We start from the raw sequence: 27,948 nt of genomic DNA on the forward strand, positions 1-27,948 counted from the left end.
CTAAGGCTGGGTGTTAGGCAGAGGAGTACTCCCTTGTCCGATATACAACTCTTTAATTTTAACTCTTTACATACAACACACTTATGCTCTATAATTTACCCGAGGATCATTATTGGTTGAGTCTTATTATACCTTTTGTTCTATGTCCCCTAGTGAGACACGGTACACCTTATTAGCTGCTAGCGCGTTAGACCTGTTTAATCTTTAGAGGATTGAAACCTCAGGGCCTTTAACCCTCGTTTACCGTTTAGACTCAACGATCCTTCCTAAAAATCCGTCCAACTGACCCCTGAGATTCCGTCACGCAGATTAACATATCAGCGGTGATCGGCGGGTCATAGAGTCACAAAGACAGGGAAAATAGAGTGGCCAAATAAGATACTCACTCTACTGGCCAATTCCACCGTTCTTCGATCCTCGTACCCTTAAGTCTCAGCCACTATGTATCGATCTTTGTTGTGGAATCCCACCGCTGCCACCAAATGTCGAGTTCGACTTCACGTTCGCGGTCAGTTGGATGACAATAATCAGAGACGGCACAGACTTTACCTGATAGTTTATTAGAGATCTCGTTGACAGGTTTCTAAAAGCACACACAGAGTTGCTGACTCCGGGGCCAGTGGAAACGTGTCACACCAGCCCCTAGAATTAAGCCCCTTTTATCCCCCAAAACCGCAGAATTCACAGTTATTTACAAGTATCACAACCAATCAATATTGGAATTACGTCAGTTTTCCCATATAAGGTCCTAACATGCTATTGTTCAAGGTTTAGTCGGCGTCTGTTTATTGTTTATGTTCTTTATACATTGTGTTTTTCTCCTCTGAAGACGAGCTGGAACATTCTGCGGTCTTGGGCTACTGATTACTACTAGCTTTAGCAAGCTCAGCATTTTTGTGATTACGTAGCCTCAAGCAGGTGTGAGAGAGAAAGAGAGAGAGCCTCAAGCATGTGCTTTAACCTAGCACACAATGCTGCAAAGCCCATGCGGAGTCTAGTGGCTGAAGCAAAGAAAAAGGACAGATCTCCACACAGATGCTGGTTTAAACCGAAGATATAGTCTGAAGAAGAGTCTTAATCCAAAAAGTCACCAATTCCTTCTCTCCAGAGATGCTGCCTGTCCCGCTAGGTTACTCCAGCCTTTTGTGCCTATCTTCAGCAATCAGTCGGTGTCAAGCTTTGAGTTTAAAGTTTGAAGATGTTAGAGGGGATGATTGAGGTATAAGTGAGGAGAGAATCAGGCTGGCAGATGGCATCACAGATCCTGATTACACGATCATCAGAAAAAAGAGAAGGTATGAACTTGAGTTAGTTTAAAAGCATTACATTCTCCAAGTAAGCTTTAGTAAGTTTTAGAGATATAGGTTTCAAAGGTCTTTTATTGTCACATGTACCAATTAAGTTACAGTGATATGCGAATTACCATACAGCCAGACGAAAAAAAGCAACAAGACACAGAATTACACAAAAGTATTTCTGTTTCATTGACGGACATAGTTAACGCGTTGAAATGAACGGATCGACAGCTCTGATTCCACTTGCTCTTTATTTCTCTCTTCCCACATTTACATTCCCCCTGGTTTTATTTCCGCGCTCACTGGTGTTTACGACGCGGAATTTGGGGATTAAATGGGAGCCGTTCAGCGCCCACCTGTTGTCCACCGGGTTTCTGCCCCACAGCCCCTGAGCCCCGCTCCTGACGCCGGTCCCGGGACCCGACCCTTTTACACACCCGGAGCGGAACCGGAGCAGATCCTCAGCCAGTTTCCATTCCCAGAAGGCTCGAAGAAAGGATAAAGTTTCTCTGTGAATTTATTCCCAGTGAAGGTGTGGAGATGGGACTTGGTGTCCGCGTCGTAAAATGAAACTGTCCCGGACTCGTAACTGAGATAAACTCCCACCCTCCCGGGGATGGGACGGGCGGGGAGACGGGATGGAGGGGAGGTGAGTGCATCAAACCCGTCACCCCATCCCCGCCTGATGCTCCAGACTCCAGTCTCCGGGGTCAGTGTGACCGGTCTCTTCCTCTCCACAGACTCTGCGGCGACTCCCAGACTCCAGCCCTGACTCTCCGCCACCTCCACCTCCCAGTAATGTCTCCCCGATGTGAATCCCTCCGATCCCAGCACACAATCACTGTCTGTAAACCTCTTCCCGGTGTCAGGGAGACTCCTCCGGGTCCCGGTCCCTCTCACCCTCTTCCGATCCTCAGACACCTCGAGCCCCGGACACGCTGTTTCCACATCCAGGGTGACGGAGACTGGGGGGAGAAGCAGAGAATCAGAGAGTCCCCGGGGGTCGGGGGGAGACTCGGGCAGCGCGGCCCCGGGACCGGGGGAGAGGCCGCTCGGCCTCAGGCACAGGCGGGCGGACAACTGAAACCTTGCCCGGGGTTTCACCCCGACCACAGCGGGTGGACAACTGACATCTCCCCCGGAGTTTTTATCCGGGGATGGAGAAGGTAATTTCCTGAGGTGGGGAGGGTGGACGAGTGCAGAGAGTGAGGAGGATTGCGAGATTGTGCTGGGGATGGGGGAATGAAGCGGGTTATTCAGATATGGAGGCAGTTTGGAGCAAGAGGAGATTGAGGTGAGCGGTAATTTGAGGTTGTTAAAGGGGAGGTAGAGGTGTGGGGTGAAGTTGTCATGATCATAGTGAATGGGGGCAGACGTGAGGGGCCAGATGACCTGCCCCTGTTTCTTTGAGTGGAGGGTGAGAGAGAGGGAGGGGTGGCTTGGACCGTGGAAGGAAGCAGAGGTTGAATGATCAGGTGTTAGACAGAATGGGTGGAGACTTGTGGTTGTGGGGTCGTTGAAAGAGAGCGTATTCACAGGTGGATTTGATGGGTGTGCACAACTAACACACTGATCTCATTGTGAACCAATATATGAACTTCACTGAGGGACTTGACAATGTTCCGCATGTAAGGCTGTTCCAGAAAGTGAAGGCAGGTGGGAGCCAAGGCGAGCTGGTGAAATGGATCCACAATTGGCTTGGTGGTTGGAGGTAGAAGGTAGCGGTAGAAGGGTGATTTTTCTGCTTGGAGGTCTGTGACTGGTGGTGTGCAGCAGAGATCGGTGCTGCAACCTTTGCTGTTCATGTTGGATGTGAATGTGGGAGGTGTGATTAGTAAGTTTGTGGAGGAAGCAAAAATTGTGGATAGTGGGGAATGTTGTCAAAGTCTACAGCAGGATGTAGGGTAATTATCGAAACCTTATTTGCATTCAGAGATATCAAATCACGAGAGTGCAGGTTTATATTGAGAGCAATGAATTTTAAAGTATATCTGAGATTTAGGTTTTACTAGACCAAGTTGGGCCCAAACCTCTCCTGCTTTAGTGCAGCACCCTCTCCTCCCCCCCACCCTCCTCCCCCCCAACCCTCCTCCCCCCCCCTCCCCCCTCCCTCCCTCCCTCCTCCCCCCTCCCTCCCTCCTCCCCCCTCCCTCCCTTCCCCCTACCTCCCTGGGAGATAAATTTAAACTTTAAAATGTGAATAACTTTAAAAATATAACACCGATTTCAATTAAACTCTTTCCATTCGCACCAAAGGGATGACGGTAAGTAAGGTGGGCCTAAAATTGTCGCACTATCGTGTACCTTTTTGTCTGTAGTTCAGGAACGAACAAACAAACAAACGAGAGGTTTAGTACATAGATTTACACTGAGAGTGGATGATATCTGGAACATGCGACAGAGGAGGTGGTGGAGTGAGATATAATCGCTATATAGGAGATATTTCAATAGTTGAGGTGCAGAAGAATGCCGATGGAATGTGGGCAAATCGGTTAATATAACTGGGAAAAGATGGTCATGGACACAATGGGCCAAAGGGCCAGCCTCTGTAATGTACAACCATGGCTCTCAAGTCCAAGAGCACTGAATGACTCCACAGCCACCGGTGCAGGGTCGTTCCCCAGTCTCTGCGTGCAGTAATGTCTCCTTATCTCTGTCCTACACGGTGCGACCCACATTCTGAGAGAGTGCTCGCTCTCCAGACCCATCTGACAGGGGAACCATCCTCCCTGCATCCAGCCCACTGAGCCCTGTAAGGACTCTGTGTTTCACAGAGATCTCCATTAATACACCCAAACGCTCGAGTACACAGGCCTAGACTACCCAATCTCACCCCTAAAGCAAAATTATTGTCCGAGGGACAAGGATTGTCAATCTTTGCCGCATTCAACTCTGTGTAAGGTTTATCATGCTGTAGGTATGAAAAAAACTAAAGATCACAAGAAAATAGCAGGAGGAGTAGGCTCCACTCCTCAGGCCGACTCCACCATTCAATGTGATCCTGACTGATCTAAGATGGCACCAATTCCTGTTCTCCATAACTGCCAATTTGTCGATCCTTCAAATATCCATCTGTGTTCACTTTGCCTATTCCAATAATCTGACCTATCACTACCTCCTAGGGCAGAACATTTCAGATGTTCACTGCTGTTTATGTTATATTTCTAAGACTTGGATGTGAATGTAGTATGGGAGATAATACGATATTATTTTATACATTAGACATTGTTACGATATTATTTTATACATTAAACATTGTTGTTTAAGGTTTGTAACTACTTAGGCATTAGGCGCCTCTCTGTAACTAATTAAGGCGCTGTAGACATTCTTTACCCTTGACACGTGTCTGTAACTGCTGTGCTCAGACGGATAATTAATGGTGGAGCGAGGAGGAGAAACATACGAGTTGGAATGATGGATGAACCAGAATAGAAGATAATGGTGGCAGATAAAGAAAGACATAGGCCTTGGGGTGATGAATGGATGTGAGGGATTGACTAGCAGGAAAATAAGGGAGGCGAAGTATGAAGGGATGTGAGCATTGAGATAAGGATATATTACTGAATGGGATTTAATGGTGGTGGGACAGACGGGTGACTGCAAAGAAATGAATGACTGAAGAAAGGAGTGTGGGTATGAGGTAATGTAAAGAAGATAAGGTTTGGAATAATCCTATAAACATAGACTGCCCGATGTACTAAGTGGGCAGTCAGATGGTTGACATCCTGATTGTTCCAGCCGTTGTTTGCAAATAAAGGCTTTTAACTTCTTGAAGAATTCTCCGTGTCATCTGCTTCATTTTGAACACCGGTAACCACGACAAAATTGGCGTAGTTGGCAGGATCGGAAAGAGGCCTGTTCAATAACGGACGACAAGCTAAAGGCGCTTCCAAGCCCGTCAGGGGCTCCCCGGGACAACAGGAAAAAGGGTGGCCACCCGCAAAAAAAAAAAGGTAGGCGGTTTTCCGCTTTATTTGGACTAATAGCCTATTGAAAACGGGGACCACTGGTGGCACAGGAGCGCCCAGGCGGTCCAAGGGCCTCTCCGATCCAACAGAACCTATCGTTAAATTACTTTTTTAAAAATGAGACCCGGAGGATTGCTCGAGAAGGCTGCGCAGTGGGGTAAGTGGATAATAGTCCAGTAAGATTGTGTGACGTCAATAAGACCTTGTGGATACCGCCCTAAGAGGATAGGGGACTGGTTGGCTAGTGGTCTGGACGGGCAGGATCAGAGGATCTGTGGATACCGCTCCAGTTAACTAGGGATCTGCACAAGTAAGATAAGACGACCTGTGGATACCACACTGGGTGGCTAGGGGTCTGTACGGGCAGGATCAGATGATCTGTGGATACCGCCCTAAGTGAGTACGGGTCTGTACGGGCAGAACAAGAATTGGAATAATTGGATAACATTAAAAAATAAAATTGCAAAATATTAAAGGAATATAGTAGAACTGTAGACGATAGAAATAGCGTAGTAGGTAGTATAGTGACCATAGAGACGGAACGGAGTGAGAACAAGGACTGCATTTAAACTGACTGACCAAGTGCACTAACATAAGACGAGTACAATGAATACAATAACTGCAGTTGAACTACTAAGTAAGAAATTCCCCGTATCCAAAGAGGATATTAAAAAACATTCTGAAAAATGGGAAAAAAGGACGAAAAAATTGGCTACGAAATGGCCCAAGGAAGGCACGTTTGATACAAACACGAGTGATGAAATGGAAGTGTTAATTAAGAACTATAGGCCTAAGGATAAATCAGAAATCCGAGTAACGAAAAAGGAAAAAGAACTAGACATGCTTAAATTGTTTAGAATAGAAGGAGAGAGGCTGAGGAAATCATACCAGGAAAAGAATACTTCCCCAAACAAGGGTGAAAAACCCGAAAAACAGCATGAAAGTTAGGAGCTTCAGGAGAAAAAATCAACTCTGTACCCCAGCCTAAGGGACCCTGGGTATCCCCCTCCCTATTCCGGCCAGGACGGAATAAAGCAGTGCCCTTTGGTGAAAGGGATAGTGGAGATAGAGGGAGAAGTCGCAGTTTGGAACGATGAGCAAGACATAAGGGAATATAGACAGAAGGGGGCAGCGAAGAAAAGGAAAGGATGAAGCAAGAAGCACGGGAACTAGAAGCAGACATCAGAAGGCTGCAGGACCTCAGGGAGAGAAAGATTTATGAGACCCGTCAGGCAGCAAATGAGGAGTATGAGGGAGACAGCAACACAGAAACACAGGCGAGTAATCAGCAGGCATCAGAGAGAAGGCAAAACTGTGAGAATGAAGCACAATTAGAAAGTGATGGGGAAAGAACAAGGGAGTGTAGAAGGGAAATAGAGGCATCCATAAAGCGCTTAGAGATAGAGATGAGGGAGATGGAAAAAGATATGGAAAGAGAAAGAAAGGAAAGCCAGGGGTACACCCAGAGAAGAATGAGGTGGGAAAGTATACAGGTAGAACCACAAGAAGAGATGCCAAACGGGATACAGGAACTGAGGGGGAGAATGATGCCATTACTTCTGAAAAAGGCAGGACAAACCCAGTATATTCCTTGGGTGACCCGAGACCTAGAAGGGCTGAGAAACGCCTTGCCCAACATATATGACGGGGCAGGAAAATGGATTAGGGCCTTTGAGGAGGAAACTATGGGACGGTTATTGGCTATGGGAGATTTGAAGGCACTACTGGTGAAGGTAATGGGAACCACGAAATTAGCAGAGCTGTTTGAAATGGCTGGGGTAAAAAACGCAAATAACCCGATGATTGATGGCCAGTCATTTGACCTAGTCAGACCGAGGGTATGGCATGCCCTCAGAGACTGTTACCCGCTCAAGGTGGACTTAAAGACATTGAGGGGAGACCCGCTGGGGGACACGGAGAACCCAGCAGCCTATTTGGAGGATCAACTGAAAAAGTGGAGACTTGAAACCGAACAACAAATAGACGGTAGTGAGTTGATGACCACTTTGTTTCGGACCTCTGTGGTGGACGCCACTCCCCCTCAGGTTAAGTTCAGACTGGAAGAGGTGGTGGGGTTGTCAACCATATCCCACTCCCAGTTCAGGGACCACCTGGTTCATGCAGTCAACAAATATCGTAAGGATAAACAAAGACTGGCGGACCAGCACGAAGAGGTGCAGAGAAAAGTGATGCAAATGCAACTAGAAGAACTGAAAAAGAAAGAACGTGAAAAAGGAAAGAAAATGCTGGCAGTAACAACAGACCCGGCTGAAACAGCAGAAATAAACAATGCACCGATGCATTGTGGGTCCTATGACAGAGCCAGGCAGAGGCCAGAGAATCCCATGCCAATAATAAATGTCTTTGGGGGAACGTTTCCTCAAATGCCCTATCAGGGACAAAATAAATCAGGAAATCAGCCCCGACAGGCCTGGGGCCCCCAAGGGGGGACGAGGAAGGCCAGTAAGTAGATGGGCAGTTGATAAAACATGTTGGGGATGTAATCAGGTAGGGCACCTGAGGAGGGACTGCCCACACCGTCCATGGCCCGGTCCATACCAACAGGAACCCACAGGGGGTGAACAGTGTTTTAACACAGGATCGGCCCCAACGGGCCCGACTGGAGACCCAATTGGACTCATGAATCCCCATGCTAGATATTAGGGGTGCCCAGAGAACCCGGATGGGAAGGGTCTTTACCCAATGATAACGCGAGAGGCAGAAGAAGAACCCATGGTTCAGGTAATTTTGGGAGGACGGTTAACACCTATGATGATTGACACTGGAGCCACATATACTTGTGTGCAGCCGCAGTATGCCTCCCACCTTCCCATGTCAGGAAAATTTGTTAAAACTGTAGGGTTGTCGGGAAAAACACAGTTAACACGATGCACAAACCCCGTAAGTTTGAAAATGAGCAATAGAGAAATAGTATTACCGATATGTTAATAACACCTATAGGTCATATACCTGTGCCTGGAGGACCATTTAGACACTTGGTGATCGACTATGTGGACATGCTGAAAACGGTAAGAGGGAAAAGATACATGCTGGTAGTAATAGATAGATTTAGCAGATGGGCAGAGGCGATACCGTCTAAAGATGTGGGTGCAGGAACTGTAGTCAAGTTTCCGACTGACGAGGTCATCCCACGATTCGGCATACCGACCGAAATCAGTTCCGACAATGGAGCGGCTTTTATGCAAAAAACAGTTAAGTTGGTGCTGCAAACCCTAAGAGTGAAACAAAGATTTGAGTGTGTGTACCACCCTCAGTCTCAGGGCATGGTAGAAAGGGTTAATGGAACGTTGAAAGCTAAGTTGAATAAGATTTGTGCAACCACAAAGTTAAATTGGATCGATGCCCTGCCACTGGCATTAATGAGCTGTCGCATGCAAACTAATCGAATAACTCATTTAACACCACACAAAATGCTCACTGGCAAACCCATGCTGATACCCAGATGGAGAGGTCCTTACAAGGGACCAAGCCTGGAACAATTAGAGGTGGAAGTGAAACAATACATGCAACAGTTAACTATGATACCCAAGTCTATTTATACACAGGAAAAGCAAAGGGAGCCAGAGGTGGACCAGGAAAACAGCACCGAAGGGGCGCTGGCTAGCGAGGCTGGAGGGGGATCCACCGCCGGGGATGTGCACACATTCTCGGTGTCCGAGCATGAGGTGAGGTGGGCTCTGACGCGTGTGAACACGAAGAAAGCTGGAGGCCCAGATGGTATATCTGGGCGAGTACTAAAGTCTTGTGCTACTCAGCTTGCTCCAGTGCTCACCACAATATTCAACCTCTCCTTGGCAAAGTCCGTGGTCCCTGCATGCTTCAAAAGATCCATCATTGTACCGGTGCCAAAGAATGCCTCTCCAGCGTGTTTAAATGACTACCGACCGGTGGCCCTCACCTCGGTTGTCATGAAATGCTTTGAGAGGCTAGTCAAGAAGCACATCTGCGCCCTCCTTCCTCGCAACATGGACCCACTACAGTTCGCATACCGTCCGAACAGGTCCATGGATGATGCGGTCTCCCAGGTTCTACACCCCGCTCTCTCTCATCTGGACAGCCAGGGGGGCTATGTGAGGATGCTGTTCATTGACTTTAGTTCAGCATTCAACACAATAGTCCCCAGCAGACTGGTTGAGAAGCTGCTAGAACTGGGGCTTAGCACCCCTCTGTGTGCCTGGGTCCTGGACTTTCTCACTGCCAGGCCCCAAGTGGTCAGGATGGGGGAACACACATCTAGCTCCCTCACCCTGAACATAGGATCCCCCCAGGGCTGCGTCCTTAGCCCCCTACTGTACTCCCTGTACACACACGACTGTGGGGCCAGGTTCAGCTCAAACTCCATTATCAAGTTTGCTGATGACACTGTGATGGTGGGCCGGATCTCCAACAACGATGAGAAGGCCTACCGGGAGGAGGTGGCTGATCTGGCACTCTGGTGTCAGGACAATAGCCTCCTCTTGAATGTCACTAAAACAAAGGAGCTGATTGTGGACTTCAGAAGGGCTAAACATCCAAGGACGTACACGCCACTGGAGATAAATGGGTCTATTGTGGATAGGGTGAGCAGTTTTAAATACTTGGGAGTCCGCATCGCAGAGAATCTGACGTGGGCAACGCACATTGCCGCACTGGTGGGTAAGGCAAAGCAGCGCCTTTACCACCTTAGACAACTGAGGAAATTCAGAGTGTCTCTGAGGATCCTTCATTGCTTCTACTCTGGGGCTGTAGAGAGCATCCTGTCCGGCAACATTACAGTCTGGTTTGGGAACAGCTCTGCCCAGGACAGGATGGCCCTGCAGAGAGTAGTGCGTTCGGCAGAACGCACCATGGGAACTACACTCGTCCCCCTGCAGGACCTATACATCAGGAGGTGCAGATCCAGAGCAAGCAAGATCATGAGGGACCCCTGCCACCCCAGTAACGGACTGTTCCAGATGCTACGATCAGGCAAACGCCTCCGCTGTCACGCTGTGAAAACGGAGAGGATGAGACGGAGCTTCTTCCCACAGGCCATCAGGACTGTCAACTTTTATAACCCCAGAGACTAAATTTTTGTCGACACTAATAGTAACTTATTAACTTTATTTATATGCTGTAACTGTAATTCTTTTTGTGCACAACCAGCAGGCATTGCCACTTTCATTTCACTGCACATCGTATATGTGTATGTGACAAATAAATTTGACTTTACTTGACTTGACTATTAAACCCGGAGATCAGGTTTATGTGCGAGCTTTTCGCCGAAGGTGGAATGAGCCAAAAACGGAACGACCGTTCACGGTAACTGAAGCCTCACTGACTGCCGTCCAGGTAGAGGGCCGGTCTACATGGTACCATCTCAATCATTGTACAAGGACTGTCCCACAGGCACAACCTGTGAATAACCTCGAGGTAAGCGGGCAAGAGAACGAAAATACAGGAGAAGAGGTAAGCGAGCGTGAGAACGAAAACGCAGGGGAAGGATCAAGCATTGACCAGATCATAAAGGAAGTCTTGGGGGACATTAGTGATTCTGAGGTTGTTGAAAATGAGTTTGTGGGCGCCTGTCCTCCTCGCGACAATATGGGTGGAGGCGACATGGGGGAGGCCACCATTGCTTCTTCCAACTCAAACCTGGAAGTCCTCGACTTTGCAGACTTGGACTTGGCAGAACCAGACTGGTCCTAACGTTGCCCTGCTAGGGTCAGGGGAGCAGGTGCGGAATCGAAGGGACATTAAGAAAAGGGATGTCTATTGAAATCGCCCTGCTTGTAATTGCTATAATATTGTGTTGTGTTTTTCCATGTATCAAATCTCTCCTCGTGCAAGCTACTGTGAAGCAGTTCCCGTTGTTCCAGGATAAGAGCACGTCTACCCTCCAAGGGAAGCAGACCCCGCCGATAGAATACTATAATGACGACCAAATTGCATTGGAGGAGTACTTGGGATATAGATTGTAAGGGTAGCTGGGTCTTTTTTCCTACCCCAGGCAAATGGGGGTGGGGTTTTGGCCTAGTGACCCAGGACTTTAGTATGATAGAGGAAGAACACTGACGAGCTGCACATTATATATCTCAACACCCTGAAGTGGGGGCTAATAATGATCAGGTTTATGCCGTAAGCCAATGACATGTGCGACTGTTAGTTTTCTTTTTCTGTGAGACCATGTAGGTCTCAAAGGGGGATATATGGGAGTATATATTTTGTATAGTGCACGAAATTCAGACATTCAAGTGTTAACTGTGTAGCATGTGTATTCTTAGGCATTCCTCAGTTAGGCTGGCATTATTCCTCAGTTAGCAGTCCTTAGATCCCTTGTTCCATATTTGGGTCCTTAGACTTAATCCTTAGGCATTCCTACTTTGGTAACCTTTGACTTAGGGATTGCCTGTATACCATTATCTCTTTGCCTTGTCACATTTGGATGAAAGATAAAGGCGGCAAGAGAAGAGAAGACATATGTCTTGGGAGGATGGATGGACTAGAATAGAAAATATGGGTGGGGGAGTGTGAAGAGATAAGAGTATTAAGATAAGGGTAAGGCAGTAAATGGTCTGCAAAGGAATGAATTATTATAGAGCAGGAGTGTGGGTATGAGGTAATGTAAAGAAGATAAGGTTTGGAATAATCCTATAAATATAGACTGCCCGATGTACTAAGTGAACAGTCAGGACAGTCATGCGGTTGACTTCCTGATTGTTCCAGCCGTTGTTTGCAAATAAAGGCTTTTAACTTCTCGAGGAATTCTCCGTGTCGCCTGTCTTAATTTCGAAGCTAAAGAAAACCACGACAGCCTCCACAGCCTTCTGTGGCAATGAATTCCACAAATTCACCACCCTCTGATTAAAAACATCTCCCCTTATCTCAATAGACAATAGGTGCAGGAGGAGGCCATTCGGCCCTTCGAGCCAGCACCGCCATTCAATGTGATCATGGCTGATCATTCTCAATCAGTATCCCGTTCCTGGCTTCTCCCCATACCCCCTGACTCCGCTATCCTTAAGAGCTCTATCTATCTCCTTCCTAAAAGTACATCCTTTAATTCTGAGGCTATGACCTTTAGTCCTAGACTCTGTCACTAATGGAAACATCCTCTCCACATGCATTCTATCCAAGCCTTTCACTCTTCTGTATTTTTCAATGAGGTCCCCCCTCATTTTAAATTCCAGTGAGTACAGGCCTAATGCCGACAAACGCTCATCATAGGCTCCTTGATAACTTCCGGTTCCCAGGCCCCCACTCCCTGATCTTCACCATGGATGTCCAGTCACTCTACACTTCCATCCCCCACAAGGATGGTCTAGAAGCCCTCCGTTTCTTCCTCGACCGTAGAACCAGCCAATCCCCATCGACCAACGTTCTCCTCCGCCTAGCAGAGCTGGTTCTTACCCTCAACAACTTCTCCTTTGACTCCTCCCACTTCCTCCAAACCAGAGGCGTAGCTATGGGCACTCGCATGGGCCCTAGCTACGCCTGCCTCTTTGTCGGGTACGTCGAACAATCCCTGATCCAGACGTACACTGGCCCCATTCCCGAAATCTACCTCAGCTACATCGACGACTGCATTGGTGCTACCTCTTGCACCTGTGCAGAACTCACTGACTTCATACACTTCACCTCCAATTTCCATCCTGCCCTTAAATATACCTGGACTATCTCTGACATCTCCCTCCCGTTTCTGGACCTCACCATCTCCATCACAGGAGACAGACTAGTGACGGACATTTACTATAAACCCACCGACTCGCACAGCTATCTGGACTAAACTTCTTCCCACCCGGTCCCCTGCAAAAAGTCTATCCCCTACTCCCAATTCCTCCATCTACGCCGCATCTGCGCCCGGGATGAGGTATTTCACAGATGAGGCTTCCGAGATGTCCTCGTTCTTCAGAAAACGGGGCTTCCCCTCCGCCATTGTAGATGAGGCTCTCACTAGGGTCTCTTCTACATCCCGCAGCTCCGCTCTTGCTCCCCCTCCCCCCACTCGCAACAAGGACAGAATCCCCCTCGTTCTCACCTTCCACCCCACCAGCCAGCGGATCCAACATATCATCCACCAACATTTCTGTCACCTACAACGGGACCCCACCACTGGCCATATCTTCACATCCCCTCCCCTCTCTGCGTTCCGCAGAGACCGTTCCCTCCGTAACTCCCTGGTCCACTCGTCCCTTTCTACTCAAACCACCCCAACCCCGGGCACTTTCCCCTCCAACCGCACGAGATGCAACACCTGTCCCTTTACCTCCCACCTCAACTCCATCCAAGGACCCAAACAGTCTTTCCAGGTGAGACAAAGGTTCACCTGCACCTCCTCCAACCTCATCTATTGCATCCGCTGCTCTAGATGTCAACTTATTTACATCGGCGAAACCAAGCGCAGGCTCGGCGATCGCTTCGCTGAACACCTGCGCTCGGTCCGCATTAACAAAACTGATCTCCCGGTGGCCGAGCACTTTAACTCCCCCTCCCATTCCCAGTCTGACCTTTCTGTCATGGGCCTCCTCCAGTGCCATAGTGAGGCCCGCCGGAAGTTGGAGGAGCAGCACCTCATATTTCGCCTGGGCAGTTTGCAGCCCGGTGGTATGAACGTCGACTTCTCCAACTTTATATAGCTCCTCTGTCTCTCCCTTCCCCTCCTTCTTCCCAGATCTCCCTCTATCTTCCTGTCTCCACCTATATCCTTCCTTTGTCCCGCCCCCTTGACATCAGTCTGAAGAAGGGTCTCAACCCGAAACGTCACCCATTCCTTCTCTCCCGAGATGCTGCCTGACCTGCTGAGTTACTCCAGCTTTTTGTGAATAAATCGATTTGTACCAGCATCTGCAGTTATTTTCTTATGCTCATCATAGGTTAATCTACTCAATCGTGGATCAGACTATTCAGACTGGGACATTTTTTCTTGGGAGCCTGTCAGAGGAACATTATCGATGTGTATAAGATGCACAGTTAAGGTGATTAGCCACAATACTTTACCCAAGGTCGGAGAGTCTAAACCTCGAGTGCATCAGTTTAAGGTGAGATTGGGAACAATAAAAAGGACCCGAGGAGCAGGTTTTTCTGTCAGTGGGTAGTGTAGATGTGGAACGATCTGACAGAGGAAGTGGTTGAGGCAGATACAATTACAACAGTTTACAGAGAATTGGGTAGATACGTGGATAGGAAAGACTTGGAAGGATATGAGCCAGACTCAGGCAAGTGGGGCTAGCTTGCTTGGGCAACTTGGTTGGCATGGTCGAGTCGAGTCAAAGGGCCTGTTGCTGTGCTGCAAAGCTCTCAGACTCTGTGATTCTTCCCAGCAGATGAGCTTGGTGGGAGATCAAATCTTCAATTTCCCTTCAGTCCAAAATACCATTAATCTTTGCATCTAAGTATTACTTAAAGATAGACACAATCGAAGGTGGACACAAAATGCTGGAGTAACTCAGAGGGACAAGCAGCATCTCTGGAGAGAAGGAATGGGTGACATTTTGGGTCGAGACCCTTCTTCAGACTGAAGAAGGGTCTCGACCCGAAAAGTCACCTATTCCTTCTCCACAGAGATGCTGCCTTTCTCGCTGAGTTACTTCAGAATTTTGTGCCTGCCTTCGATTTAAACATGCGTCTGCAGTTCCTTCGTACACCTGTTACTTAAAGATGTCAGGAACAAGAACAATGGAAAAGGTATAAGCTTTACCTTGCTTGAAGTCATCAGATGTTTCTTTAAATGCTGTGTTCAATGAAACAGGGCAATTAAACTTTTCAATTGGCAAGGCATCGTCTACCACCGACAGTGGTTTGGCTTCATCACGAACCCTGCGAATATTTAACAGCTGTTTATCAACTGAGCATCAGAAATGTTTTGAGTTGATCCACAAAAACTTACAATGTTTCCATCAAGAGCATGTCCTACCTTCGCTTGTGACCGGCTTCCTCCTGAAAGAAATAAAACACAAATCTCAATTGACTGAGATGTTACGTCCTCATTCCGACAGCGGGAATTTCTCCACATTTCCACAACCCTCTGATAATTCCCATTTCCCAACTCTTATCACCGCAGCCATGCAGATAGAAAGCTGATATTGCCATAGAGATGTAGAACGATGGGGAAAAGCACAAGGAGTGTTCATGAGAATGATGCCATAACTGAGAGGGTGGAGCTCAATGCAAAGAATGAACAGGTCGACGAATATTATCTGGAGAAGATGTCAGGAATGATAAGATAGAATTTAAGATTAGCGGTGGATTTAAATGGGGGGGGGGATGAAATATCCCTAATCGATGGGAGAGCAAAAATCAATGCTGAAATGTAACGTGGTCTTCAATAAATACTGAAAGGAATACAGTCATGAGAACATGGACCTCACTTGCATTGGAGGGACTGAAGCCAACAGCAGAGATAATTTAAGGGCAAGCGGGATAAATACGTGAGCACTCCTGGTATTCAAGGTACTGTTACCGGGTGTGGTGAGTAGATGGGAGGGATGTTGAGAGGAGCAGAAATCTTGACTGGATAGGATGGGCTGAATGGCCTGTCTATGATGTAGAATGAGATGTCATTCTTGGTGAACAAAGGTGGGTAAAACAAACAGAGCAAATTCCCCCAAGGTGACCGCCCGCTGCTGATGGGAACCGGATATAGATGATCAATCTGCTGTGTGTGCACCACGTTCTAATTTCAATGTTAATCCCCACAATGTGGTCATGGCTGATCCAGCCCAGGACTGAACTCCTCTGCTTTGTCCCATTCCCTTTGATTTCAGTTCCCCAAATTTTCAAAAATGTATCTTCCCCTGGTATAAATATGTCTAACAGGTTAAACCTCTCAGAGTCTGTGGGTTGGAGAATCCCAGAGATTTACTGCCCTCTGTTCATTCGTGTTCCTTCGGATCAGGTATAGATTCAGCCGTCGTAGTTTTGAGCTCTACAGAATACAAACTCCTCTCTACATTCCGGCCAGGCAGTCCTGAGATCCCATAGATTATGTGGGAGGCCAATTAGTTTGGGAACAACAACAACTGGAACAGATGAAACATTTACCCAGTTCTCAATTACTGGTAAATGCAGCATTTATTTCAGAAATGTCACCCACCATTTTGTGACTGCACTTTCACTTCACCGGACTGTAGTGTAACCCCTCACCTTCAGAAACACCACACTGTCCTTTTGATCCATCTGCTGCTGCAACTTACAGAGTTCCTCCTGAATGGAATTTAAATTCTCTTCAATTTCTCGAAGATTTTTCTCCATTGCATTTAGAATCTTCTTCTCTTCCTCCCGGATATCTATCAGTACACGCTGCTCTTTCTCAGAGAGAATCTGGTGCATTTCAGCAAACTCGGATGTGATCTTGGACTGAAGGTTGTGTGACTGTTCCTGTGAAATGAAAGGTGAAGATCAATATTTCATCAAAATCTCAAAGTGTGGAGTCGTGCATTTTGGTGGTAGGAATAAAGGCATAGATTATTTTCTAGATGGGGGTCAGAATCCAGAAAATGGTGGTGCAAAGGGATTTGGGAATGCTGGTGTTGGATTCCCAAAAAGTTAATCTGCAAGTCGAATCGATAGTAAGGAAAGCAAACTCTGTGCCAGCATTTATTTCAAGAGGGCTTGTATACAAAAGCAGGGATGTAATGTTGAGGCTCCATAAGGCGCTGGTAAGGCCGCATTTGTAATATTGTGAACAATTTTGGGCACCATATCTGAGGAAAGATGTGCTGGCTCTGGAGAGGGTCCAGAGGAGGTTTACAAGAATGATCCCAGGAAAGAGTGGGTTAACCTATGATGATCGTTTGTCAGCACTGGGCCTGCACTCGCTGAAGTTTCAGAGAATGAGGGGGACCTAATTGAAACATACAGAATAGTGAAAGGTTTGGATAGAATGGATGTGGAGAGGATATTTTAACTAATGGGAGAATCCAGGACTCAAAGTCAAAGTCTTGGAATTAAAGGACATTCTTTTAGGAAGATAGAAATTTCTTTAGTCAGAGGGTGGAGAATCTGTGGAATTGTTTGCCATAGAAGGCTATGGATATTTTTAAGGCAAAGATAGATAGATTCTTCAATAGTACAGGTGTCAGAGATTATGGGGAGAAGGCATGAGAGTGTGGTCTGGAAGGAGAGATAGGTCAGCCAAGATTGAATGGTGCTGTAGATGTGGTGGGCCGAATGGCCCCGTTCCTTATGACTTTAATTCCCTGCTGCCTATTCCTTTTCACGTACCCATTAATTCTCATTCATCCGCCCACCACCCACATTCGCAGGGATAATTTACATTTACCGATTAACCTTTGAACCAGCATGTATTGGGGACCAAAGATACTAGAGGAGCAAGATAGACCACCCGACTCTAAAAACTGTAGTAGGTCATGGGTAAATTTCAGTGCCATTTTAGTAAGCAGATTCTGTGTGCCAGACTGGGCTGTGTTTACAACTCTCTGCAATTTCTTCGTATATAAAATGTTTGCAAACAATTATGTTTGTTCAACTTCTTGGATGGGTTGATAGTTGACATCTATAACTATTTCTTGAAGAGTTGCTGCTTCGTGATCTTTAAACTTTGGATGTTACATTGAATATTTGCACTAGAGATCCACTGTCTGTATCAGGCCAATTGATCATATTTAATGAACTGTTCATCTTTGCTTTCTCTGTTAATTTTAATTTCACCTCCATGAGCTGTATCTCTTTTTGTTTTATTTTAAAAAGGCATGGAAGCAGAGATTAGGCATTTGCAAACAATAGAACTCTACTGTATCCACAATATAATTGAAAAGACATTTAACTTTATACTTAGAGCCAAGAAAATTTGAGTTGGTGAATTGATTAGTTAAAAATCCTTGACAGCCACTAAAATGACAAATGCTGCCTGATACGGTACAGAAGCATGAATCCAATTCAAATAGACACAGTGGTGGAGTAAGTCACCGGGTCAGGCAGCATTTCTGGAGAAAAAGGATGGGTGATGTTTCATGTTGGGACCCTTCTTCAGACAAAGGGGGGAAGGTGAAGAGCTGGTATAAATCAGGGCCTGATCATTTCATTGGTTAGCTGACATGCGAAACAGTGCAACCCTGTATATCTTGCACATAAAATGATGTAAATCTTACCATGAATGACAGAAATAAAAAGTGTTATCCTTGTTTATGAAGTTCATTTATGAATGATGTAAAATTAAAGGGGATTGGTGCAATATACTGCTAACCCACAAATGGGTCGTTATGAGATATTCACATTTGAAAAAAACACAAATCACAAAAAAAACAAGAAGGTGCCTATGTTATTTGACCAACTTATCGGTTGAATTTAAATATGATTTTTTCACAGGTTGTAGGGTAGTGGGTAAGTATCGTGTCAATGCATGTAACTCATTACAAAAGTGAGGGTCAGCACTATATTGCACCGGCCCCCTCAATTATATGTTAAATTCAAAACTAAACTATGGTAGCAATGTACATTACTCCTGTCGAAAGCTAGCACTTCTATATAAGTGCAGGTATGTAAGCATTACATTTTATTATACTAATGTAGAATGAAAATAATGATAAAATATCTTGACATGTGTCCATAGTTATTTTATTCACAATATTAGGATTTCTGGAAATAAGTTTGATGTCACTGATTGCGAATGTGTATGGGTAGGCCCTAATGAAATGTATGTGAGAGAACAGTGATCATGATAGGGAGAACCATGTGCTGAGAAGTGTGTGAATGACTGATTTTATATTTGTGTGCTAGGAGATATATATATATATATATGTGTAAACCACCTTATGTATGCCGATGATCTGGCGGGTTTTTCTCCTAGCAGTGCTGGGTTTCAGCAGATGTTGAATATATGCTCTGAGTATGGTGTCCAATTTGACGTGAAATACAATGCTAAAAAGAACGTTGTCATGATTTGTAAAGTAAAAGGGGACAAATATCTAGTCTTCCCATCATTTTACCTGTCAGGGCAGGTTCTATCTGCTGTAAAGCTAAGTATCTGGGACATGTCATCACAGATCAAATGTCTGATGATGAGGACATGTATAGACAGCGCCGCATGTTGTATGCACAAGCTAACATGTTGGTTAGGAAATTCCACTGGTGCTCAGGAAATGTCAAGATAAACCTGTTTAGAGCGTACTGTACTCCTCTTTACACTGCTCCTTTGTGGATAAAGTTTAATAAGTCAAGCATTCATAAACTTAAGGTTGCTTATAATGACTGCATGCGCATATTGCTTAGAAAGCCAAGATGGTGCAGTGCAAGGGAACTGTTTTTTAGTGCAGGAGTCAATACGTTTCATGCCCTGTTGAGGAATCTCATGTTTAAATTTATATGCCGATTGAATGGTTCTCAGAATTCCATCAATGTGCTGCTGGTAAATCCTGGTTTCAGTGCCGTGAGATACCTGTCACCTATGTGGAAACATTGGTATTGTTGCCTTTTCTAATTTAATTTAATTTTATATGTATATACTGTGTGCTGTATGTGTATTCTAATGGACCATGAGTCTGCTTAATAAAATTTTAATAATAATATATATATACAGAGAAAAAGAGAGAGAGAGATTGAAAGTAAAAAGGTTGCTAAACAAATAATTAGAGGAAATCACTAGAAAGAAACTAGACATATATCTATGCGTATATATATATATATATATATATATATATATATGTATAAACCATAAAGGTTGAATCGCCTTTATGGTTTATGTGCATCATATGAAAAATAAGATGAAGAGAAATAGAGCGTTGCTTTAAATCAAAGTTGCTTCTGATCCACGAGAAGGAACTTTGAGATCTATTTATCTCCATCTTGCCTCTCACACACAAACACACATACACAAGCACACATTCATATCTACATATATATATATATATATATATTTAAGTTGAATTTGTGCTGAGTGTGTGTCTGAGCAGTACAAGAGAAATTGCACAAAAGAGGGGACTGAGGAGGAAGGATGGGAGGGAAATGGGCAGACACAGTGAGAAAATAACATCAGATAAATTTAGCAGGGGGAAAACATTTAAAAATAACAAAAAAATGCGAGTTGATAGATGAGATATTTTCTGCACTTTGATTGGATCATCACACATACTGTTCCCCCACAACACTGATTACACGGCGAGAGGAGGGTTTTGCTTACTAAAATGACGTTACGTACTACACGTTGGGGACGTGGAAGGAATCCGCCGCGGTCACAGGGAGAAGGCGTGAACCACACGGGCAGCGTCCGAGGTCAGGATCGAACCCGCTCACCAGAACTAGGAGACAGCAGCACTACTTGTGTCACTGCGCTGCCCTGTTATTACACGCGTCACAGGGATCAATCCTGCGCAAGATCAGGAAATCGAAACTTAAAAGCCTCACCAGAACTCCAGAAATCTTCTCTTTCTGTTGCTGCTCCATTTGCTGGATCCCTGATTTATATTTTGTGAGAGACTGGATGGAAGATTTCACCTGATCCTGGAATTGTGTTTGGGAATCAGAACATTAAATTTTTGAACAATAAAAATTGAATTAAAATGATGTGATTAAAATCGGTTTGCTTTTACCTTAAAGACTTCAACAGCTTCATCTACCGGCATGAAGCGGTGCTCTCTGTGTTCCCGCGCATCTCGACAAACCAGGCAGATCAGCTTCTTGTCAGTTTCACAAAACAGCTTCACTTCTTCCTGATGTTTCTCGCAGTGAAGTTTACTTTCCTTCTCTGGAATTTTTTCCCGATTCAGGCTCAGTGTTCGAGTTTTCTCAGCCAGTCTCGCCAAGGCCCGACTCACCCTGAGGGTGCGGTCTGTAAACACCTCTCTACATTCCGGGCAGGAGTTTCTCCCCTCCCTGTCCCAACTCTGTGTGATACAGGAGCGGCAGAAGTTGTGCCCGCAGTCCAGTGTAACCGGATCGGTGAAGAAATCCAGGCAGATGGGACAAACTATCTCCTCCGTTAAACTCTCGACCTGGTCTTTCGAAGCCATTTTAACTTCCTGGTTCAAAACGCGTTCCCTTTCGCGCAGCTGCTGAACCCTTGCAGTATCGGGGCACGGCTGAGGGGAGGCGGAGCTCAGCCCCGTCAATCACAGCCCTGACCAGCAAGTGGATGTTATATGCAATAAGCTGCGGGTAAATTTCATTCCCTTAAACTAAATACATCAGTGTTTCCCATCGTGAATTGTTCATTATACTAGGCTGCACAATAATATTATTTCTACAGCAAACACTGTTATTTCATTTAACAGTCTCATGTGCAAACTTGAATTCAACTCAATGAGCCAATTATTCTCGATTGTCATATGAACCAAATGACAGTGAAATGCTTTGCTTTTGCATGCAATCCGGTAAAATACAGACCCCCCCAGGCAGTACAGAGAGAGTCGCCACGTTTCTGGGGCCACCAAAGTTACGGGATGTTTATGGAACAGTCTATATTTCCCCGCAGCGGCGAACCAGGTCCCGCCGCACGAGGCAGCAGGCGCCCCCGCGCCGCCCCCTTCCTTCTCGGCTCCAACGAGACGACATAGATTTTAGCACAGTGGGGGCTAATTTCAAGGGTCATGTTTTATCACACAGGGTGGTGGGTGCCTGGAACGCGCTGCTGGAGTGGGGGTAGAGACACATACGGTAGAGGCATTGCGTAGTCTGATGTGGGCTGAAGGGACTGATCTTGTTCGATGTGGCCATCAACTAAACCGACAGGTTCATTATAGCTCCCATTCCCAGCTCCTCCCTCACAACCATTAGATTCTTCAACCGACCAGCAGTGCCCGCGTTTGGCCCATATCCCTCCAAACCTGGCAGATTATTATCTGAATGGTGTCAAGTTAGGAGGAGGGGGAGTTCAACGAGATCTGGGTGTCCTAGTGCATCAGTCAATGAAAGGAAGCATGCAGGTACAGCAGGCAGTGAAGAAAGCCAATGGAATGTTAGAAACATAGAAACATAGAAAATAGGTGCAGGAGTAGGCCATTCGGCCCTTCGAGCCTGCACCGCCATTCAATATGATCATGGCTGATCATTCAGCTCAGTAGCCTGTACCTGCCTTCTCTCCATACCCCCTGATGGCCTTCATAACAAGAGGAGTTGAGTATAGGAGCAAAGAGGTCCTTCTACAGTTGTACCGGGCCCTGGTGAGACCGCACCTGGAGTACTGTGTGCAGTTTTGGTCTCCAAATTTGAGGAAGGATATTCTTGCTATGGAGGGCGTGCAGCGTAGGTTCACTAGGTTAATTCCCGGAATGGAGGGACTGTCGTATGTTGAAAGGCTGGAGCGATTGGGCTTGTATACACTGGAATTTAGAAGGATGAGGGGGGATCTTATTGAAACATATAAGATAATTAGGGGATTGGACACATTAGAGGCAGGAAACATGTTCCCAATGTTGGGGGAGTCCAGAACAAGGGGCCACAGTTTAAGAATAAGGGGTAGGCCATTTAGAACGGAGATGAGGAAGAACTTTTTCAGTTAGAGAGTGGAGAAGGTGTGGAATTCTCTGCCTCAGAAGGCAGTGGAGGCCAGTTCGTTTGATGCTTTCAAGAGAGAGCTGGATAGAGCTCTTAAGGATAGCGGAGTGAGGAGGTATGGGGAGAAGGCAGGAACGGGGTACTGATTGAGAGTGATCAGCCATGATCGCATTGAATGGCGGTGCTGGCTCGAAGGGCTGAATGGCCTACTCCTGCACCTATTGTCTATCCATGTATCTGTCCAACTACTTCGTAAATGTTGTGATAGTCCCTGCGCAACTACCTCCTACTGGACAATCTAGATACTGAAAAAAATGTTCCCTATGTTGGGGGAGTACAGAACCTGGGGACACAGTCAAAGAATAAAGGGGAGGCCATTTAAGACTGCGGTGAGAAGAAACTTTTTCACCCAGAGAGTTGTGAATTTGTGGAATTCTCTGCCACAGAAGGCAGTGGAGGCCAATTCACTGGATGAATTTTAAAGAGAGTTAGATAGAGCTCTCGAGGCTAGTGGAATCAAGGGATATGGGGAGAAGGCAGGCACAGGTTACTGATTGTGGATGATCAGCCATGATTACAATGAATTGCGGTGGTGGCTCGAAGGGCCAAATGGCCTCCTCTTGGGCTGTGTTCACAACTCTCTGCGATTAGTTCGTATATAGAATGTTTGTAAACAATTATTTTTGTTCAACTTCTTTGATAAGTTGATGGTTGACACCTAGATTCAAGATTCAAGATAGCTTTATTTGTCATCCAATATTGGACGAAATTCAGTCACCCACAGTCCAACAATAAAAGCATTAAATAAGCATTAAAATTACACAACCCCAAAAAAAAACCAAAACACAGTCCAACAATAAAAGCATTAAATAGGCATTCAAATTACACAACCCCAAAACCCCCAAAAACACAGTCCAACAATAAAAGCATTAAATAGGCATTCAAATTACCCAACCCCAAAAACACACAAAAAAGAAACATCCATCAAAGAAACATCCATCACAGTGAGTCTCCTCCAGTCCTCTCCTCACTGTGATGGAAGGCCACAATGTCTTTCCCTTCTCCCGCTGTCCTCGCCCGCAGTCAGGTTGTTGTGGTTGGAGGCCGCACCGGACGGTCCACAGCGGGCCAAGCCCAAGGCGAATCGCAGCCGCTCCCGCAGCCTCCGAAGACGGCCGGCTCCGCCGATGATAAGTCCGATCCGGGGCGGGCGAACACGCTGCTGCTGCTGCTGTTGCTGCACTTCGGGGCGGTCGTGGCTCCCGACATTGAAGCCCCCGCCCAGCAGAGAAATATCCCGCGGCATATCTTAGGCCGCGCCGGACGGTGAAATGTCCTCGACCCAAGCCCCGCGATCCGGGGCGGGCGAACACGCTGCCGCTGCTGGAGCTCCTGATGTCGGCATCCACGCGGCCCGAGCCTAAGGCGAGTCGCAGCCGCTCCCGCAGCCTCCGAAGACGGCCGGCTCCGGTGATGGTAAGTCCGGTCCGCGGGCTCTGCGAACCAGAGCCCTGGAGGCCGACAGCTCCAGGAGTTGGGCCGATGGTAGGCCGCAGCAGGAACGGAGACACGGCCCAGAAAAAAAGGTCGGGTCTCCGTTCGGAAGGGACACCTATTTACAATGTTACAGTTCCCCCCCCCTCCCCCCCACATACACACATAGTACACAAATACAAAAACACCACATCACAACTACAATTAAGACAAAAAAAACAACAAAAACACAAAGACAAATGGACCGCAGGTGAGCCGCAGCTGCTAGGGCAGCGCCGCCATTTGGTCTATATGACTATTTCTTGAATAGTTGCTGCTTCGTGATCTTTAAAATTTGGATGTTACTGATTGAATATTTGCACTAGAGGTCCACTCTATCTGTATCAGGCCAATTGATCATATTTAATGAACTGTTCTTCTTTGCTTATAAGAAAATAACTGCAGATGCTGGTACAAATCGATTTATTCACAAAATGCTGGAGTAACTCAGCAGGTCAGGCAGCATCTCGGGAGAGAAAGAATGGGTGACGTTTCGGGTCGAGACCTTCAGACTTCAGTCTTCTTTGCTTTCTCTGTTCCTTTTATTTTCACCTCCATGAGCTGTATCTCTTTTTGTTTTATTTTAAAAAGTCATGGAAGCAGAGATTAGACATTTGCAAACAATAGAACTCTACTGTATCCACAATATAATTGAAAAGACATTTAACCTTATACTTAGAGCCAAGAAAATTTGAATTGGTGAATTGATTAGTTAAAAATCCTTAAATGACCAATGCTGCCTGAAGTGGTACAGAAGCACGAATCCAATTCAAATAGACACAGTGGTGGAGTAAGTCACCGGGTCAGGCAGCATTTCTGGAGAAAAAGGATGGGTGATGTTTCATGTTGGGACCCTTCTTCAGACAAGGGAGGGAAGGTGAAGAGCTGGTATAAATCAGGGCCTGATCATTTCATTGGTTAGCTGATATGCGAAACAGTGCAACCCTGTATATCTTGCACACAAAATGATGTAAATCTTACCATGAATGACAGAAATAAAAAGTGTTCTCCTTGTTTATGAAGTTCATTTATGAATGATGTAAAATTGAAGGGGATTGGTGCAATATACTGCTAACCCACAAATGGGTCGTTATGAGATATTCACATTTGAAAATTCCACAAATCACAAAAAAAACAAGAAGGTGCCTATGTTATTTGACCAACATCGGTTGAATTTAAATATGATTTTTTTTACAGGTTGTAGGGTAGTGGGTAAGTATCGTGTCAATGCATGTACACAAAAGTGAGGGTTTGCACTATATTGCACCGGCCCCCTCAATTATATGTTAAATTCAAAACTAAACTATGGTACATTACTCATGTCTAAAGCTAGCACTTCTGTATGTGTAGGTATATATGCATTACATTTTTATTACACTAATGTAGAATGAAAATAATGAAAAAATATCTTGACATGTGTTCATTGTTATTTTATTCACAATATTAGGATTTCTGGATATAAGTTTGATGTCACTGATTGCGAACGTGTACGGGTAGGCCCTAATGAAATGTATGTGAGAGAACAGTGATCATGATAGGGAGAACCATGTGCTGAGAAGTGTGTGAATGACTGATTTTATATTTGTATATATATATTATTTGTTTTATATATATATATATATATATATATATATATATATATATACAGAGAAAAAGAGAGAGAGATTGAAAGTAAAAAGGTTGCTAAAAAAATAATTAGAGGAAATCATTAGAAAGAAACTAGACATATATCTATGCATATATATATAGAAACCATAAAGGTTGAATCGCCTTTATGGTTTATGTACATCATTTGAAAAATAAGATGAAGAGAGAAATAGACGTTGCTTTAAATCAAAGTTGCTTCTGATCCGCGAGAAGGAACTTTGAGATCTATTTATCTCCATCTTGCCTCTCACACACACACATATACACAAGCACACATTCATATCTATACATATACAAGTTAAATTTGTGCTGAGTGTGTGTTTGAGCAATACAAGGGAAACTGCACAAAAGAGGGGACTGGGGAGGAAGGATGGGAGGGAAATGGGCAGAAACAGTAAGAAAATAAAATCAGAGAAATTTAGCAGGGGGAAAACATTTAAAAATAAAAATAACAAAAAAATGTGAGTTGATAGATGAGATATTTGGTGGGGTGACCAAAGTTTCAAGGAGATGTGCGGGTCATGTTTTATTACACAGGGTGGTGGGTGCCTGGAACGCGCTGCTGGAGTGGTGGTAGAGACACATAAGATAGAGGCATAAGATAGCGGCATTGCGTAGTCTAATGTGGGCTGAAGGGACTGATCTAGTTCGATGTAGCCATCAACTAAACCGACAGGTTCATTATAGCTCCCATTCCCAGCTCCTCCCCCACAACCAGTGGGTTCTTCAACCGACCTGCAGTGCCCGTGTTTGGCCCATATCCCTCCAAACCTGCCCTATCCATGTAACTGTCCAACTACTTCGTAAGCGTTGTGATAGTCCCTGCGCGACTACTTCCTACTGGACAATCTACATACAGAATTTTTTTTCCCTATGTTGGGTAAGTACAGAACCAGGGGCCACAGTCTAAGAACAAAGGGGAGGCCATTTAAAACTGAGGTGAGAAGAAAATTTTGCACCCAGAGAGTTGTGAATTTGTGGAATTCTCTGCCACAGAAGGAAGTGGAGTCCAATTGACTGGAATTGAAAGAGAATTAGATAGAGCTCTAGGGGGTAGTGGAATCAATGGATATGGGGAGAAGGCAGACACAGGTTACTGATTGTGGATGATCAGCCATGATTACAATGAATTGCGGTGGTGGCTCGAAGGGCCAAATGGCCTTCTCCTGCACCGATTTTCTGTTTCTATGTAACAGTCAGCAGCCGAGGTCAGGGTCGAACCCGGGTCCCTGGCCCGTTGAGGCACCGGCTCTTCCCGCTGCTCCACTGCACCTCAGAAAAATTAAGTCTTCTCTTTCCAAATACCGTATACTGCCCAACCTGCTGAATGCCACCAAGGCTTTTTGGGGTTTTTTTCTTGGCAGTTTATGGGCAGACTCACATTCCAATCGACCATTGAACCGGAAAAACTAAAATAAAAACGCAGATGCTGAAAATCCTAAATGAAGTACAGTAAGATGCAAGAAATAGTCGGTAGGCTGGTTAGCTTATGTAGAGAAAGAAATGGAGTTAATGACTCAGGTTGAACACCAGTCGTCATCAGTATTAGATCTGAAATGAAACGTCCGTTTCACCTTGCTGTTGCTGCTTGTATCTCCCACCCCCAACATTCAGCTTTATTCTTCTCTCATCAAGTAATTTCCGATTTCATTCCTCTCTCCTATTTACACCACCCAAGAAAGACCTTTATAGACAATGGGTGCAGGAGGAGGCCATTCGGCCCTTCGAGCCAGCACCGCCATTCAATGTGATCATGGCTGATCATTCTCAATCAGTACCCCGTTCCTGCCTTCTCCCCATACCCCCTGACTCCGCTATCCTTAAGAGCTCCATTTAGCTCTCTCTTGAATGCATTCAGAGAATTGGCCTCCACTGCCTTCTGAGGCAGAGAATTCCACAGATTCACAACTCTCTGACTGAAAACGTTTTTCCTGATCTCAGTTCTAAATGGCCTACCCCTTATTCTTAAACTGTGGCCCCTTGTTCTGGACTCCCCCAACATTGGGAACATGTTCCCTGCCTCCAACGTGTCCAACCCCTTAATAATCTTATACGTTTCGATAAGATCTCCTCTCATC

The 27,948-nt window shown here is 45.6% G+C and overlaps 1 protein-coding gene across 1 annotated transcript; it reads right to left on the minus strand.

Annotated features, from left to right (window-relative positions):
* Positions 1-1,345: 1,345 nt before the first annotated feature.
* LOC144602872 (zinc-binding protein A33-like) lies at positions 1,346-27,266 on the minus strand. Its single transcript, XM_078415993.1, has 6 exons — positions 27,252-27,266; positions 20,788-21,189; positions 16,385-16,618; positions 15,156-15,178; positions 14,940-15,058; positions 1,346-2,260 (listed from the first exon to the last, which is right to left on the minus strand). Exons 1-6 carry the CDS (start codon positions 27,264-27,266, stop codon positions 1,725-1,727), a joined length of 1,329 nt encoding a protein of 442 aa, XP_078272119.1. The 3' UTR covers positions 1,346-1,724.
* Positions 27,267-27,948: the final 682 nt, after the last annotated feature.

This window comes from Rhinoraja longicauda, chromosome 19 (genome assembly GCF_053455715.1).
Source record: "Rhinoraja longicauda isolate Sanriku21f chromosome 19, sRhiLon1.1, whole genome shotgun sequence".
NCBI lineage: Eukaryota > Metazoa > Chordata > Chondrichthyes > Rajiformes > Arhynchobatidae > Rhinoraja > Rhinoraja longicauda.

Excerpts from the sequence above, each read along its gene's own strand:
- LOC144602872 (XM_078415993.1), bottom strand. Across the intron at positions 16,619-20,787 it reads AAGCTGTTGAAGTCTTTAAG|GAACAGTCACACAACCTTCA; the intron begins GTAAAAGCAAAC and ends TTCATTTCACAG. Across the intron at positions 2,261-14,939 it reads ATCTGATGACTTCAAGCAAG|TCTCCGTCACCCTGGATGTG; the intron begins GTAAAGCTTATA and ends TTCTCCCCCCAG.